Consider the following 17,963-nt stretch of genomic DNA (forward strand, 5'->3'; position numbering starts at 1 on the left):
TTGCGATTCTTACCTTAGGGAGTGGTTAGCTAAGAGCAGAAATAGTTTTAAAAAGTTAACTTGACAAGAATTAAGGATAAAAAATAATAGAATTTCACATGATACATATCAATTAGATCTTGCATATGATCTGACTTCATCTTTTTCCAAGATGGTTAATAGTTATAGATTGTCCCACCTTTTCTGTAATACCTTTTGAGAAACCATTAGAAGATATTTTTCTGCTAAACCTTGTTCATGCCAAAAGTTCCAATATTAGATTATCTCAAGACCTGATTCTTATCAAATTACTGATTAGGAAACTTTCAAAAATTATAACATTTGAGACGATATTTCATCAAAGGAATTGGAATCATTTTAGCTAAGTAAACAAATTGTTAGATTAATAAATAAAAAGGACATACATATCTGACAATCTCTTCTTAAGAGGAGTGCTGACGGTAGTGGCATCAGATAGTCGGTGCGGAAAATTATGTTTTGGTACCAAGATGAACACCTTAATGGCACAGGAAAGTCTAACCATGTAGGAAATACAATGATGAAAAATTCTAACCTTTAGCACTCTGAAGTAGCCATTTGACACCCAATTTCCTATTGGTTACAGAGTTAGGCAGCAGGGAGAATGTTAAACTACTCCCTTTATATAAGCTACATTGTATTTGAAATATATTTTGATAATTCCAAAATATGTACCATACTCTGCATGCTACAACAAACTGTACGTTTGTACACCCAATTCCTATTGGTAATGTTACCTTTTGAATGCACTTGGCATGTAGATAACTGATTTGTCAATTCTCTTTGGTTTTCTGTACCCTGCATATCATTAACAGAACAATAAATTTTACAACAGGAGAATACTATATAACTTAAAAGGCTAATGTTGCTTTTCTAAAGTACTTTATCAAAGTAGATGTCAAAAGTTATTTAAGTTTGTAGTGAAGCGCTCACTGCCAAAACTGCAAACATAAAACCACCATGAAAATTTGAAGAATAACAGTTTTCAATATGATACATGATTCTGTATTATACATTTTAGGTCTTGGCATATTTTTATTCTATCCTGTTTAGAGGTCGGAAAAGTTTGTAATACAGCTAGTGTTTTGCTGTGAATATGAGATAGTGTTTTTTTGTATTTGTACATGTGTTTGTAGTTGATATTCTTCAGGACCAGGAGAAAAATTAGATATTTTGGATCAATTGTAATGTTAGTAGCTGAGTTGAGTGCCACTGTGGTTTTTAACAGCTGTAAAAGTGTCAAAATCTATTAGATCTTATTGATATGATATATTGTATATCTTTTATCTTATTTGATCATGCTCATTATTTATTTTTAGTTATATCTAGTGAGTTAATGCCACCACAACTATCAATATTTGTTTTTGCGGAAATATTGTTTATCATTCATGAAAAAACCAACAGACAGACAAAGATCTTTATCTATTTTATTCCAAGAATTCTATTCTTGCCTGTTACAATATCATAATACAACATGTAGTTGATGTCTGTTGTTGATCATACCTATCTCGCTAGGGGGCGCTTGTAACTGGCTGCTTAGACTGGTTTGCCAGTCATGAGCGACCCCTAGCGGTAGAGGAAGGTAATGCTGTGAATACTGTGAGGTAAAATGTACAAAGGCCATGCTAGAAATGAGAACGGAAATAAAAGAGTTATTGTACAGTAACCAAAAACGGACAAGGAAGGATTGTAGAGGAGTGGAGTTAAGATTTCAAATTTAATATTTACAGATCGATCTTGAAAATAAATTGCACAAAAAACGTCACAGACACAAATGACGCCATTTTTAACACACACCCCTCAACAATCCTTCATTTGTTTGCCCCTTAAAACTGTTCGTACAGTCAACTGTTTGTATTGAATGTGCTTACCATTTTTCAACATTATAACATACGGTAGTTAACATATATATTTAAAGGAAAAATGTACAAACTCTATAGACATATCATGTATGACTTAACAGTTGTATGTTTGTATGAAAGGATACCGGATATTAAAATGTGCCTCAGTGTATAAGCTACATGTATAACGCTATCGTTCAAAGATGGAAAAAAGCGGGCCAAAGTATATATGTGAATAAAGTTGTATCTAAGTGTCTAAAAAGAAGTATCCTTTGTCAATGACTTGTCTACACTTTCTGTCAAAAGAAGAAATAAATCTGGCATCTGCTTACTGAATAATCAAAAAATTGACTTTAAAAAACGTACGGTATTTTAGAATGCATTGTTAAAGCTAAAGCTATATATTGCGGAATGGTGACAGCAGCAAAAATACCTCACTTATTATTTACGAGTATTAACCCTCAAAATTAGCAAACATGCTTCAGGTATAAAATTGGACTTGTTACTTTGACTTAACTGACTAACAGGATTTTCCAAACCGATGCCCTACCGAATAACTTAGGGGCTTTCCTTTCGTAAACGGTCGTCGCCATTTGAAACAGTCGTCGCCATTTTAAAGAGTCGACGCCATTTCAAACGGTTGTCGCCATTTCAAACGGTCGTTTCCCATTTTGCTGACCGGTCGATACCATATCCGAACGCTTTATAATCGTTTTGGGGGGCTGACAAGAAGTCAAGGCGTACCATATATATTTTTTTCAATTAAAAAATTCGAATGTGTCGTGATAAATTGTAAAAAAATACATCGATAAAAAGATAGTGCAATGTATGGTTGGTATTTTTTGGTCACCAAATCATTCATATGCTATCATATCATATCATATCATATACCATATCAACGTTTAATGCCACTTTTCTACCCTGCGTGACTCTGCGACGAAGTTGACCAGCGGCATCTTAGTCTTGAAGGCGTCTATGAAGGTGCTGACTGTGCGATGGGAGGGGTTCACCATCCGGATGTCTCTAAGGAGAGGTCCGTACGTCTTGAGGAACGACACCACTGCCTGGAACATCGTCTCCGCGTACACGTCTTTCGGTATCCCGGTCGAACCTTAAAGACAGAAAATACAAGTAAAGTCATCGCGTCATAAAAACATCCGGATGTGTACAGTATATGTTATTTTGGTTTTATATGATTTAGTAATTTGTGTAACCTTTTTGTTACTTTTGTTGTAACTTTGAATTGATGTTGAGCCCTAGGCACATTAAAAACTACGTTTAGGCAATGTAATCACCTGGGAAAATAAACAAAGAAACATTGTTCAAACTAAGCATGCCTTGTTGAACAACTGCTCGAACGTCACAACGATCGAACAAACATGCGTGGATGTTCTATGATGTCTATTTGAACTGGTTTTTACAACAACAAAAAAAACAGTACCGGAAGGAGACACAACAAAACAGATGGTAACGTTAGCTAAACGTAATGTATTATATCCCTTCTATCCGGTCATAATATTCTTGTCTTGAACAAGGTAGCTATAGCGAATGTTAAACATTTCGTAAGTCATTTTTCTAATGCATTTTCATCGAATGAAAACTTAGTGCATGCAAATGTGGATATCAAAGTATCGAAAAAAACTTTGTATACGGAACATGAAAGTTTAGATTTTTTTCATATATACCAAAGCACGTACTAGAGACAGTTCACTTTAAGATTGAGTTATGTATTATTCATAACAAAACCTATCCAAAACATATTTATATTGCCCTGATAGAGCTAGATGGCAGACAGTCATCGAAACGTCAGCTCTTGTAAAATACTTGGTTGTGAATAAAAGAACCTTGCTATTCAGTCATTCGCCAACCTGATTAAATTATTGACGGACATATTCATATAGATTAACGAACCTGAGGTTTGTAGAGACAGTGCTATAGACGTGACGCGCATCTTAATGGCAGCACACTTGAAGATGTTCTCGTAGGTCTTGTAGAGGAGCATCTTGCTCTGCCTGGGCTGGGCGGACACCCAGTGGGGAACCACGGCGTGTAGGATATGTTTACTGGGGAGCTGTCCTGCTGAGGTGGGCACAACCTGGTGGAAGAACGATCTTTTTAGAGCAATCATAATTTCCGCGTTCTGGGTCTTAGAATTTTGACTAGGACTTTGAACTAGAAAGGTAACGTTAACATTTGCAAGCAAATACGTAGTGCTTACATTCACATGGTCTAGCCTAACAAACTACTTTACTCAAACCAATGGATGTATATCTGACCAGCCCTTCTAGCTCTGTCCTGCCACCTGCTACATATGATAAATGTAATCGAACGTCACAGGGTGTCTGCTACTATACTAGTAACCATGGTAACAGCTGTTTGATCCAGGACACTAGCCTTATTTGTTCTGAGAAGAAGAATAAAAAGAAGAAGAAACGTAGCAAAAACAACATACATTTCCCTTCCGTGAAGGTAAGCATAACAAGGTATTCTGTTGTACAGAATCGTGGTTTGGACCCCCTATCAGCTATTTGGAAACTGCAGGGGCCTTTTTGCTTGAGATTTTGGAAGAAGATAACTGAATGAGGGATTGATAGATTGTCAAGGTGTTTGACAAGTAGCTATTAAAGTTAGGTGGAGATTGACATAAATATGATGCTGATTATGCAAATCAGGACACAGTTGCATTCCATTCCGTTCCATGGTAGGACTTTCATTTGCATATAATCTCTTCACTTGACACTATTAGAAGTTGGTTACAATATTATGGATACATCTTACAACTTAAAACGCGGTTCCCAATCATTTTTGCCAAAAGGAAAATGGTCATCATATACACCATTCTGCACTTCCAAATACATCAAAACGAAATCATTACCCAGGTACGGCCAAGAGAAATATTAATGCTGTACTTTATGGCTTTTCCATTTTAGCAATTGTTGTACAAGTACCTTTTTGTCAGAACCATACGTTGCCCACTTAATATATGACTTTGATATGCAAACCTAGATATGGTATGGGATAATCAGTACCACTATTATATGGCCACCCCTGCTCTCTGAAGTGTTAATGATTTACACTTCTGACGTCATCAAGCACCTTTTGAAATGTATTGACGTCAGCCAATGAGATTTATTATTCATAAGCCCACTTAAGTGTATAATGTGACTAATCTTTGTAAGTTGTACTAAGAAACAACGCTTTAAATGTTGAAAGGCTTTTCTTAGAACACATACAGTAAGAAAAAAGCCATTTTTTTCGAGAACGTGGTCCAACGGTACATGCAGTTTCCTCTCAAAGGCAGTAAATTCTTATGAAAATGCTCTTAATGTTTCAAAAATGGAATAGTCCTAATGGCACACAATTCAATTGACGATTGACTATTTTACCACTCAAGTAAAAAGTCAGCTCTTGAGACTCTTTCGGAATCAATGGTTTCATTGTTTTGTGCTCTTGTGTCCTCTATGTCAAGTTCAGATATGGTGTCGTTGGTACAGGATAGTTATATAAATCGATAAAGAGGTCAATGACCGACCGGTTATTTTTCAACTATTTCGTTCGATAGGTCTTTTTGATAATTTGCACCTTTGAATTTAGAAATAAAAGTTGGTGATCAAACATGAAGTATGAAATTGGAAGTTAGATTACTAGACAATCTGATTAACGAGCCAACTATCTGACACAATTGTCTGGACTATATGTCCATAATGTTTCAAAATTAGAAGTTAGGATGCAGAGCTAACGAAGGCCGCTAGGGGGTTCATACCTTAATCTATCCTTCGCTTATTGACACCTTCTCCCATATGAAAACCATCTAATTTTATCCGCAATTGATGTCGGCTCTAAAAATTTTAGCTGAAAAAATATTGGTACTACCATAAACTAAAGGAATGGGTTGGGCCTTTTTGAAGGATCTTCTTACTTTTCTGCTGTCTATGATGGAAGTCAAAATGTGACACATTCTACATCGAAAGTCTGAAAGAAACGATTTAATTCTAACGCGCCCTTAGTCCTATCCACTGATAGCTGGTGACTGAAAGTCTATAGCGTCGCCCGTCACTATAAAGAGATGTACATATATGACGTCACCTGTGTTGCTGTCAGTCTCCCGTGAGTCGCGACGTATCGTCTGCAATCAGCCTCGATATCATGTCCCCCGTACTGCGCAAGCGCCCAGGACAGCTCCCCGGACAGCTTCAGTCTATCATTGGTCTCATTCACGATGACGTCAACGCACTCTTTGATGACGTCACCCTGATAGATGCTAATCTTGGTGTCCAATGACGTCAGGATTTCGAAATACATTCTGTGGGAGAGTCCTATCTGTCTACAAGACACAACGCCTTTAAGATTGTGTTCTGGCTCCTTATTTCTTGAGAATCGAGCCGTTGTGTGTTTGTTCATACTTATTGGGGCCTCCCGTCTTAAAGGGAACTTGTACCTGCTTTTCTCAACTTCAGGTCGTACGGTGTGTCTTGGAAAGCCAAAGCTACCTGGAATTTGACCCATGTCCAAGCTCTTGAAGTCCTCTAGCCTGTCACTACTGCTGCCTGCATTTTGAGACTGCCTTCTTCCGATAACCCGGTTCGTTCTTCGAAAGCCTCCATGGTTTCTCGAAAGAAACGCTCTCACTTCTTCCACATCGTGTACCTTGCCATACAGATAGATATTCCCTCTGATCTCTTTGATGTAGACTGCTGGGAACATCTCTTGTAGTTTCTCGCACTCTTTCTTTGCCGCTGCCACTGTCATGCCGTGTTGTAGTCTGTCTATTTTACTACATGTTAGTTCTGTTGACGCTTCATCGTACAATGCTTTGAATGCGTCTATGCTCTTTTTTATGTTGACGTCGTGTGCATGGATGGGGATGTTGGGGCGAAAAGAAACTGTGTCACTGCCGTCTTCCCAAAACAATAAGACTCTGTGATTTTTCTCTATTCTTTCTAGTTTACTTCTGCATGCATTTGCCACGTATATCATAATATCAGGTTCGACTGTAACTTCTGTTTCTGTTGGTCTTGAATTTTTCGTCGAGTCTTTGTCATATTTCAAGACGAGATTCATTTCCTTTTTCATGGGGTCCCTTCTGGGAAGTTTCTTGGTCGGTTGCAAGACTAGGTTGACTTCTTTGACAAGGGGACTTTTTGAGCGTTTTTCGTCTTGTTCTACAACCAGCTGAGGCAACTTTAAGCCAGGAGTCTTCTTTCGATCTATTTCTATAGATTTAGTATCTTCAATTTCAGACGTTTTGGTTGTAGCTTTATCCTCTTTGCTGTCTTGAAACTTTTCTTTCACTTTAGTGTCTTTTGCTTCAGAATCTTTAGTTGTAGTTTTGTCCTTTTCTGTGTCTTCTTTTTTCTTTGTTGTGACCTCAGGTTTTTTCTCAGTGCTGTCTTCTTCAACTTTCGCTACTTTTGTATCCTTTTTGACAGAACTTTTGGTTGTAGCTGTATCTTTTTCTACCCCATCTTTTGTTTTAACTTTGTCTTTATCTTTCTTGTCTTTGCCACTTTTGGATGCTTTGGCCTCTTTCTTATCGGAACTTTTGGCTGCATTTTTATCCTTCTCTACTTTCGTATCCTTTTTCACTTCTGAAGTTTTTATTGCATCTTTCTTCATTGCTACACTTTCTTTCTTATCTTTGATACTTTTAGAGTCGCTTTTGTCTTCAGAGGAAGCACCATGTTTAGAAATTGCATGATCTATACTCTTACCATTTGCAACGTTTGAGAGAAACCCATGCGCCTCTTGTATCTGCTTGAAGTCTCCTTTTAACTTGATAGAAGTAGTGTTTGACGACGTCTCTTTGACCCAGTCTACTCCAATCTTACTGTGCAATTGAGGCAAGACGCCATCTTTCTTTGAATTCTCTTGCAGAATATGTTTAACAAGAGTGGAGTCCAGATCAGCCTCTATTGATGAAAAGATCTGCAAAAAAACACTATTTTTAACAAACAAATGAACCAACTTCTTATCTTTTTATATATCTCTGTGGTGTCTAGATCATCCTCTATATATGAAAATATCTAAAAAGAAACCTTTTAATAAACAAATAAACCAAATTATTTATCTATCTTTATGTTTCTGTCTTTTTAACCAGAATTGCTTAGCTCTATTTCAATGATCAATTCTAACTTGCACTGAATTTACGTATCAACAGAGTTCGGGCATTGAAGGTTTGCTATATGGAATGAACTGATATTGATCTTATATTGACTTATTGATTTGATATCATATATCATCCTATTGATCAACACCATCTTCCTTATTATCATCATCACCACCTTGTTATTGAAAATGTTAAAATCTCATTCGTACAGCATTTATCAAACGTCACTGCATGTATTGTAACTGTTATAATATGAACGTTTTCATTAAAATATATTTAAGTGAAAATGGATATGGTTCATTTAAGTTTTGAACTCCTGACCTCGGCTTCTGAGAAACCAAGGCGTGGGTGATAGCGCACCCTGGTCAGATGGCCACCGGACGTCTCAGCGGGGAATATCCTCAATTTACCCTGACTCAGTAGATTGTAAGGATTAGTCAGCGACAAGGAATTGTCTCAATGTCTTATATATAGCAGACGTCGGGTGACAGTAACACACTCTGCGCTGAGAAGCACGCACGCAGCCACGCTCAGCAATCCATTCTGCAGCTACAAGACGATGTCACCGAAAAAGAGTAAACGCACATGCAAAGGGTGCGGGCATCTCCTTCGAGACCACCCTTCTGGGAAGACGGGCAAATCCTGCAAAGGTATCGTGCCGCCTCTCATCTCTTCAGACAAGTCAACCTTACCTCAGGCTCCATCACAACTGTATTTTGACATCTTTATGTTGTTTAAGAGCGAGTACCCTTGTCAAAAACTCTAAGAGTCAATGCAGCATTCAAAATACATTATACACATCAGCAATACAAGCCCATGCATTGCATTAAAGTACCGCACAACACCGAATTATCTGTGAACTTGTATAAGTCAGCAGAAGTATCTGTCGTTTCCTCGATTTCTTCTGCGTTGGATGTTCCTACTCTTCAAAATCAATGTATATCACTTTTATACATGTTCTGCCTTATGTTCTGTCCAGTGCTGGGAGGTAATATATGCCTATCGTTTGAGTACGACACCATTGTGTATTTTTCTAAGCACGCTCGAAATGAAATAAGTTTTAAAAAAAAAATCACGTTCTGTCAATGATAGTTGTAGTCACCCACCTTGTTTTCTGGATTCATCGCTGACTTGATATCCGTTTGAACTCAATCCGTCGTTCTAGCAGCATTCTGATGGACATAAAAACTACCCAACCTACGCGGACGTGGTTTTATTTTCAAGTATCAAATGTCGATATCGACTCTTATTCCGCACAACGACTCTCACGTGTCCTAACATTTGACATCCCCTGCGGCAAAGCCACAAACAAGTGCACTTCAAAAACGTCGACAAATTTGTAAAGGGATGTACCTTGAAGTTACTAAAGGGTCGCGGATTTAGCGTGTCTCCCTTAAACTGGTTCAAATGTTACTATTTTGGAAGGAAAACAATAAAGCACCAGCCTCGAACTCGCTGTTAGGACTTTTGTTTCCAAAACAGCATGTAAATACTCTTTTCAACTGTCTACAGGGATCGGCTCAAAATGTCGAGATTCCTAACAAACCTTGAGTTTGATACATTTTCATATTATTAACTTTTCGGATTATTCAATGGTGCAGTTTGCTACTACTTTTTCCTTATATGATATATATAGATTAAGTTTCAAACCATTTTATCATTTTATGAATCAAAACTGCAATGTTCTGTTGAGAATTAGAGTTTTGGACTATTCTACCGACGTTGTTTTCCTAGTAAATTCTGGTTAATAGACTGGAATTGGCTCTTCACTTGACAGGTGACCTGGCCAATTGACCCGGATGTACTTGAAAAGTCTACCGGAACAAAGGACCATGGGTACTTGTGAACAAAAAACACTAACGAAGAGGCTTTTAGAGTAGGACAAATCAATACACAGTCAAGAAACGTGTCCAATGGTCTTTTTCATTCACCAAGGAAATTAAATATCTAATTTGTGGGTGTAAAACGTTACCGGTATACCTTGAGTGTCATCACACTAATTATGACAAATGAAATGTCCTGTTTAACTTGCACACAATGATTTGCTTCAGATGTATTTTTACCATGATAATAAAAGATAACACTGAGTGTATTTAAAAAAAAAGTTGTACCATTGCACCTTTAATGACAATTATTTCCAGGCTTTCTGGTCAAATCAGGCAAATCAAAGACATAAACACAGTCGAATGAGTGAGTAGCAGCATTGTGTCAGGGTTAACCTTCGAATACGCATTGGTCTGTTGGTATGTGTGCGATATCTTCGCGAAAACCGCACAATAAGCACAATTCCCTTCAATGAATTACTGTAGCTAGGTCGGTCTATCTTTGTCTGTCTGTCTGTCTGTCTGTCTGTCCGTCTCTCTCTTTCTCTTTCTCTCTCTTTCTCTCTCTCTCTCTTTCTCTCTGTGTGAGTGTATCTGTGTGTGTGAGTGTTCTTGCGATACCCTGCTATACATTGGCTAAAATATTTGGGGCTATTTTGCTTGTTGTCCGTATGGAGGGGCCACGCAGCAAAATGGGTAAATAAAGGGTGAAGTCTGCCATCTCTAATTGTCTCATTCCTTTAAAAAAATGATAATTCTAATACACCCAGCTGTATTTTTTACCTTCGCCAGTAAGATTCCCTGTTAGGTAAGTCATGGCCTGGTGTAATTCTTAAGATTTATGGTATCACAGTGGCAGTGTTTGCTAACAATAACACTAAACGTCCAGGCCAACCGGTCCCGAACCGTTGTTGGGTTACCAAAACCAACAGCGGTATTTGATGAAGCTGTGGGGTCTCAATGCGGTTTCTATAGCACAAAAGCTCTGGTGCTGTAACAAAGTTACCTACGGTTTAATAGTAGGTTTTTTGTGAGAAAGCAGCTTTCTATTTAACATTCTTGTATTTGTAACCAGGTCACGTCTCTCTCCAAGGGCTGTAGGCTGGGGTTCCTCGGCACTACAAGCTTCTATCCCCGCCTGGCCAACTAAGACCACCCGGTGATTTTGGCTATATTTCAGGGGGCTGATGCGAAATTTCCGTAGGGGGCATGTTAACCCTTGGGCCGAAGAGCTGGCCTGTGTGGGCCCTTGCAAAAGCCCGTGTTTTAGGCTACATTATGATTAATTTTCTGCGTCATCTATAGACCTATTTACTAGAATAATGTAACGTTATATACGCAAACACCCTCTCAGTACCCTGCATTATATACGTGAGGGGAAAGTTGAAAAAATAGCACTGTTTTGGCCGTTTGGATATGACACTTTTATCAATGTTAAACACTCGACATTCGCTACACTTCGGGATGTCAGCACTAGAAGCTTATTTCCTTCCCTCAAATCCAGAAATGACGTTGTATCAAACGTTTGAACGTGCACAACACTTGAAATTCAGGAAGTCGAAATAATAGTATCACTGTTTTGAACTGTAGGTATGACGTTTTAGTACGTGCTTTTTAGACCCTTACATACAAGAAACCGCAATACCGGAGGAAGTTAGAAAAAAGTTCCCTCCTAAGAAAACGATATTTTAACAATCATTTTTCATATTATCCAACGCAGAAAAAATAATCTTATAACAATTTTTATGTTCGCATTATAAAAGCAAATACGGTACAACGTTCAAATTACAATGTCAACATTACAATGTCAATGTGGCAAAGCTAGTTTTTTTTCATTACTATGACGTTATATAGAAACATTTGTACAATGCCTTTCAATACTTTTCTCGTTCGATATTTTTAGATCTGGAAATAGAAGTTGAAGATTTAAGCTTTTATAACCTCAATGCATCATGATATCAATACGTATTTATTCAATGGCGCCGTTGTCGTGAAAAAAAGTTGTTGTTATACTTCGCTTCGGTGCAGAAACAAGAGCGTCGGCACTAGTACTTATGCTATAGACGTCTCTCTCTTTAATTCTCCACTTGAATATAGTGTTTCACCAACAAACAGTTACACAAAGACCTTTAGCAAACATCCATGGAAACATGGCCGCTCACTTACGACATGACGCGCTCTGATTGGTTGAAACCACTGGACCGGTGTTGGCACAGGTCAAGCAAGAAGGAAACGGACAAAAGTCAAAATGGCGGACCTCGCACAGGTGTTAGTCGCGCATTCTGTTCTACTTTTCTCATCCTTACAGGTAAGTTTTCATTTTTATACACGGATATTCGACAAAATAGAAAAATATAGGTTGAGACATCGAAATGTGTGGTATAGGTAGCTCTATGGCGAGATAGCCTTGCGTTATGTGGCCACGAAATTGAACAATACTGCTATGAAAACAATGTATCGCCGTCGGTTGTGCAACTGCGTACCATTACACCAAAGTATCGTGTTTAATGCGTACGTGAAAAATGTACATGTCGGATAATCTACGTAACTGTCTTCTCTAAAACCTTTCGATCGCTTCTCGATCGTATCTTAAGATCTGTCAAATGTCTTAGACTTGTTCTTAAGTTTGCTTCGAGATTACCTAGTTGGGACAAGTAGGTAACCGTCCACTGCACTGTACCGAAAAGGTGAACGTCCGAGACCTTTGAATCGCTGTCTTATTGTGTCTAAAAATCTTATCACCTTTGTTTGACTATATCCGGGCAACGTAGGCCAAGTACTTGCATATGCAATGTACCAAGTACACATAGGTACCTATATATCAACGGCAGGATAGAATGGCGGTATAGAACACCTCTGCTTGTCTATAGCTATGACTGGGCACTTACGGCGCTGGCACATTGGTAGTAGGTCGTCCTACGATTTTAGATATCGTAAAATTTTCAAGCTAGCTGTGACAATACCAACCGCCGACAAGAATATTAGACGGCCTTTTACGTTGCAGGACACCAAAGTACTGTACGACAACAATCTCAAGAATAGTACGATTACACGGTGCTAGACCATGTCATGTTTTTAAGGGTCACTTTATAAAGGTTCTCATACAACTTACCGAATACGATAAGTTACTTGTGAGACTGTGGCTTCTACAAAAGGCTTGGATTGTAAACAATTTGTAATCAACGAAAGAAAAGGAACCACATTGTTTGCATAAATTTTGCTTCCTGACAAAACCGGTTAAACCAGTTTATAGTGCTAAAAATAGACTGTTAATAGGTGTTGTTCCTATCATGATCAGTTGATTAGAGATATTCTAATTTTCACAAACTCTTTCACACAAAAGACACAGTATGTTTCTAACTTGTGAAATATTTGGCTGTCTTGGTTACGCCTTTGTCGGATCATTGTTTAATTAGTTTTCAAAATTATTCACCCAACCATTTCAGACTATGTACATACAAACACGCCCTGAGAAGCTTTGTGAATGGCTTATTGATGATCGTGAGAGCGAATCTAATCCAATCACAAACATGTAGGGATAATTACATTAACGTGAGCTGTAGGGTTGCGAACCGCCATGTTGTATGACGTCAATGGTTCCAGACCGTGACTGTCACTTGTCAAACTGTTACTGTGAGGGTTTTAATGTATAACGTTACCTAGAATGTTTTCAAGTACGGGTACACATATAGCGTTTAGGCACAATCCAGTACCTGTACCTGTACCTAAACAGGTTTGGTAACTTATATGTAATGCATACATGTAGCCAACTGTCTTTTCAGTGGGGAAAACGTCTCGGATTTACATATTTTGATCGCAAACAAAATTGTTTGTAAGTTTTTCTAATCTTTTAGTTTGTCGAATTATCTGTAGGTTATACATGTAGCCAACTTCTTTTTTAGTGGGAAGCTGTCTAGTATTTACGTAGTTTGATCGCGAAACAATATTGTTTGTACGTTTTTTAAAATTTAACTTCCAAGGAGTGAATTGTCAAAATTGTCATCTTTACGACGGGATGTGCATATAAATATCTCATGTTTTAGCATTTTTACGTACAGGTAAAATTGTCCGGACCTGTACCTAGATAAAGTTATAGGTATACAGATACACTAGACATTCAGGTCTTGACATATACGTAATTCTATAGGTTCAAGTATAGGTATATGTACTAGGTACACATCCCTAGATGTGTAGTTTTTTTTTCAAACGCCACATCTCTATATGTCTTACTACAGGATAGAATTGGTTGCTTCTTCTTCTTCTAGGTTCCAGCACGATTTAATTTGTATTGAAACTTGCATTCACATTGTTTCCCTTTTTCTCTCCCTATAGATTGTTTTTGGAGGCGAATATTGCCCAAGAAATGGTAATAGAGAGACAACATAGTAAGTATTTTGTAATTTTAGACACATGCCTAATATTATATACTGTATCAGACTCTATTTGTCTAATGAATAATGAATTAAAACAGCAAATTGAATTACATTTTGACATGTTATAGTCTTTGCGTTGTAAATATAGAACATAATATGACATCGTTTCCGTGTCAAAATATCGTATTAGAAAACGTACCTTAAAATAGTGAAACTACGTCTACGTTATTCGTCATATTACTATTAAAACGATATCGTTTTACGTATACGATATCGCATCGGGACAAAAATATCTTTATAAGTCTAGCCCGGACACTAGAAATTCTAGCAAATCTAACGACTACACAAGTAGGAAAACAATGTATGAATTCTTATCCTGTATTCTAGGAAGTTATCATTAATATAGTTTTACGAGTTGAAATATGATTTACCATATACCATTGATCGTTAAAACAATAAATCAACAATATTTACTGACACAACAAAAGTACATCGACTTTCGTAAGATCTTCTACAACTATACATGCAAACAAACAAGTGGATACAAAAGAATTAACCTATACGTACAAGTAGATAAATAATTCAGTATTTATTTTGTCTTTTGATGCCCGTCAGTACATTTATGTAGTTTTTAGAAACAAAATCTATGTATTTTGTGCTCTTCAGTTGTTCCGGGTTCTGTTGTGGAGAGAGAGACACCCAATGCTGTGCGTCGTTCATCTCAAGTTACTGGTATTTCTGGTAAGTAAAACTGACATCATTTAGTTTCTTATAGACACAAGATTTTGGATAATATGCGACGATGAGTTAATAATAAGGGTTTGAACGTGTTACTTGTTACTCCGGGAAGGAGGATGACCTCCTTCTGGGAGTATTGGGAATGCATTTGTTTGCGCGTTCGCAGCTATAACTCACGATCCCGTTGTCGCACTGGTGTGTAACTTGGCATATCGTTTGCCTGGTTCGGCGTGGTGATGCACAATAGCTTTGATACACCATAACTACTTTAAACGTCAATCCAATATCGTAATTGCACCCCTATAATTAATGCTATGTCCCACTGCCCTGCCATAGGGACCATGTTATAATCCGTTATGCATGACTGGAATACTTCAGGCAGATACGGGGTATAAATCTTCCTTACTTGCTGTGATCGTATAGTCACTGTTACATTGAAAAATAGACAATGTGCATCACCACACGCAACCTAGCAAACGATATACCAAGTTACATACCAATGCGGCAACGGGAATTGTGAGTTTTAGCTGCGAACATGTGCATAGTGACCTCCAGTCTGTGTATTAAGTATGCCGTGTCCCTCGCAACTCGCATACAGTATGTGCGCACGGGACGGACGATGCATTTTTACGCACAGTGTGAAAATGGCAAATCTCTGGACCTTCAAACTTACCACACTTGTAGTTTATAATACGGAGGCTGTGACAATGTAAAAAGTTTACGCAGGGGATGAAAGATTGTTGAGAAATATATCTCAGAAAAGTGCGCGCGCCAGTGTCACTTCCGGGTGGTTAGATCCGGTGACCTTTGACCTTCGTGAAATGTTACGATAATATAAATTAGCCTTTTTTATTGCAAATAGCTTGATAGCTATAGATCAGACCGGCCTGCAATAAATTGTGGAAAGAGGATTTACTGCATATTTGTGATTTCTGATACATCTTAGTTGTAAGGCTGAATGGTTCGTTGATAATTGAAAAGGGGCCATCTAGATCTAACTTTGTGACTTTTCCCGGAATTTCTAGATCCCATCTGTGCCATGCTGTAAAAACATACTTTTCAGCAGGTTGACCACTCCTGTATATTGAAAGAAAAAGATAAACAAACACTTTTTCTTTACTTGCTCTAAAACACTACTTGGACTGAGCAGAGATGCAATTTGTGTGGGTCAATACTTGTACATACTATAAATACTTCACGGAGAAGTGTGTCCTACGGACTCTTGTTCCAATTGTATGGGTTCTGCAAAAGCAAGACCAAGTAACCACACCACAAAGCGGTATGCGTGCAGTTTGGATCGAAAGTTGAAACGACATTTTTGTATCCTTTTATTTTTACGCGTGTGCATGTGTGTTTGTGTATGTATGTGTGTGTGTATGCGTCTGTTTATCTTAATGTGTATATAGGCGTGTATGTATATATATAGGTGTATATGTGTGTTTGTGTGTATGTATGTATATATGTGTGCACGTGCGTGGGTTTGTCTGTGTGTGTTTGTAAGGAGTACCTTTTCATGCTTTTATTGTGTTCTATACGACGATTTCGATGTTTTATGTACGTATTCTACTTATTCTGTGTGTCCCTAGGTTCTGTTTGATCGGTTTCTTTCTGATGATGTTGATCGGTGTGATGTACGCGTGCTGCCGGCAGAGTAAGTCCCGACAGACGGTCAGCACCACCAACACAAGCGGGGGCAGTCCGCCCTACTCCCCGAGGACAGGTCCGGACGGAGTCGGTAAGTAGAATTATTAATAAAGATCTTTATTGCATGCGCACATTTTTGCCAAACTAAGCTGAGGACAGTTCCCAACAATAATGTCTACTATAAAGGTTCTACTTCTTCTCAGTTCCTTGCAATGGTAAAAATGTACATTAAGCTATAGTCGGTTTATCAAAACGCATGAGAAATATGAATTTAGATAACACTTGTTTGTAAGGGACCCGGCTACTTTCACCGTAAGGTATGTGTTACTGTAACATATCTACGAAGGCCCACAACGACAATATTTTTATCTACGCAGCGTAATGATTTGCTAATGCGACGAAGTTGTAATCGTTGTCCTTCGTGAGAATTGTGGTAACTCGTTAATTTGTCGTTCACAATCAAACCGTATTAAGATTAACACTTTTAGTAGATCATTGTCGAAAGTCGATTCTGCCATAGCTTCGCTTTAAAAATTGTACGAAAGGAAAAAAAAAGTACAACGAATGAGACCCCACCTTAACATATAGTTGACTATAAGTATAATTTAATCAAGTTCTTTATTCAGTTATTTTGAATGAAGAATATCACCCATGGCTACAATATATGAATTCTTACTAGCGAATTTTGTCTCCCGTTTCAGGTTATTCCTCCCACTCCGGTGGAGTAACGCTCCCGCCGCCGTATCCATTCGGCGCGCCACCAGTGAAACCCCCGCCCTACTCCGCAGCAGACCCCCCGCCTCCGTACAGTTCAGTCGGGGACATACACTCCGTCCCCAACTCTCCGTCACACACTGGTGTAGTCAACAACAGTTATGTGCACCAACAGTGATGACGTAGTCAACATGTAGTGTACATTAACAATGATGACGTAGTCAAAATGTGTGAATTAACAGAGATGGCGTAATCAAGAATTTATGTGCACCACCATGGATGACGTAGTTAAGAACAGTTATGTACACCAACAGCGATGACGTAGTCAATATGTAGCGTTCACTAACAGAGATGACAACAACCATTATGTGCACCATCAGTGATGACGTAGTCAAAAACAGTAATGCACACAATTAATGATGACAAATTTATGTACCCCAATAGTAATGACGTAATTGATATTGGTTATGACCACCACCAACAGTGATGATGTCACGTGTAATGGGAGAAATTCTCCCCTTGAATTATGACGCAGTGAAATGGACGTGTTCAGTTTGATCATGTATATACACTTGACACGAATTCTCTATACATAACCAAGGATATTTTTATTATATATATCTTTGACATAACTAATATTCGCTAAACTGGTGTAACAAAATCATTTCTTGTTAGTTTTAATAATAGAAGACGATCATGTAGAACA

General features: G+C 38.1%; 2 protein-coding genes across 2 annotated transcripts; one reads left to right on the top strand and one right to left on the bottom strand.

Annotated features, from left to right (window-relative positions):
- Window positions 1–2,761: 2,761 nt before the first annotated feature.
- LOC136447660 (uncharacterized) lies at window positions 2,762–6,608 on the bottom strand. The gene is made up of 3 exons (XM_066446701.1): window positions 5,946–6,608; window positions 3,771–3,954; window positions 2,762–2,970 (listed from the first exon to the last, which is right to left on the bottom strand). The coding sequence occupies exons 1-3, from the start codon at window positions 6,606–6,608 to the stop codon at window positions 2,762–2,764; spliced, it is 1,056 nt and encodes a 351-aa protein (XP_066302798.1).
- Window positions 6,609–11,984: 5,376 nt separating this feature from the next.
- Window positions 11,985–17,691, top strand: LOC136447844 (uncharacterized). Its single transcript, XM_066446950.1, has 5 exons — window positions 11,985–12,096; window positions 14,121–14,173; window positions 14,828–14,902; window positions 16,486–16,634; window positions 17,245–17,691. Exons 1-5 carry the CDS (start codon window positions 12,037–12,039, stop codon window positions 17,433–17,435), a joined length of 528 nt encoding a protein of 175 aa, XP_066303047.1. The 5' UTR covers window positions 11,985–12,036; the 3' UTR covers window positions 17,436–17,691.
- Window positions 17,692–17,963: the final 272 nt, after the last annotated feature.

This window comes from Branchiostoma lanceolatum, chromosome 13, assembly GCF_035083965.1.
Source record: "Branchiostoma lanceolatum isolate klBraLanc5 chromosome 13, klBraLanc5.hap2, whole genome shotgun sequence".
NCBI lineage: Eukaryota > Metazoa > Chordata > Leptocardii > Amphioxiformes > Branchiostomatidae > Branchiostoma > Branchiostoma lanceolatum.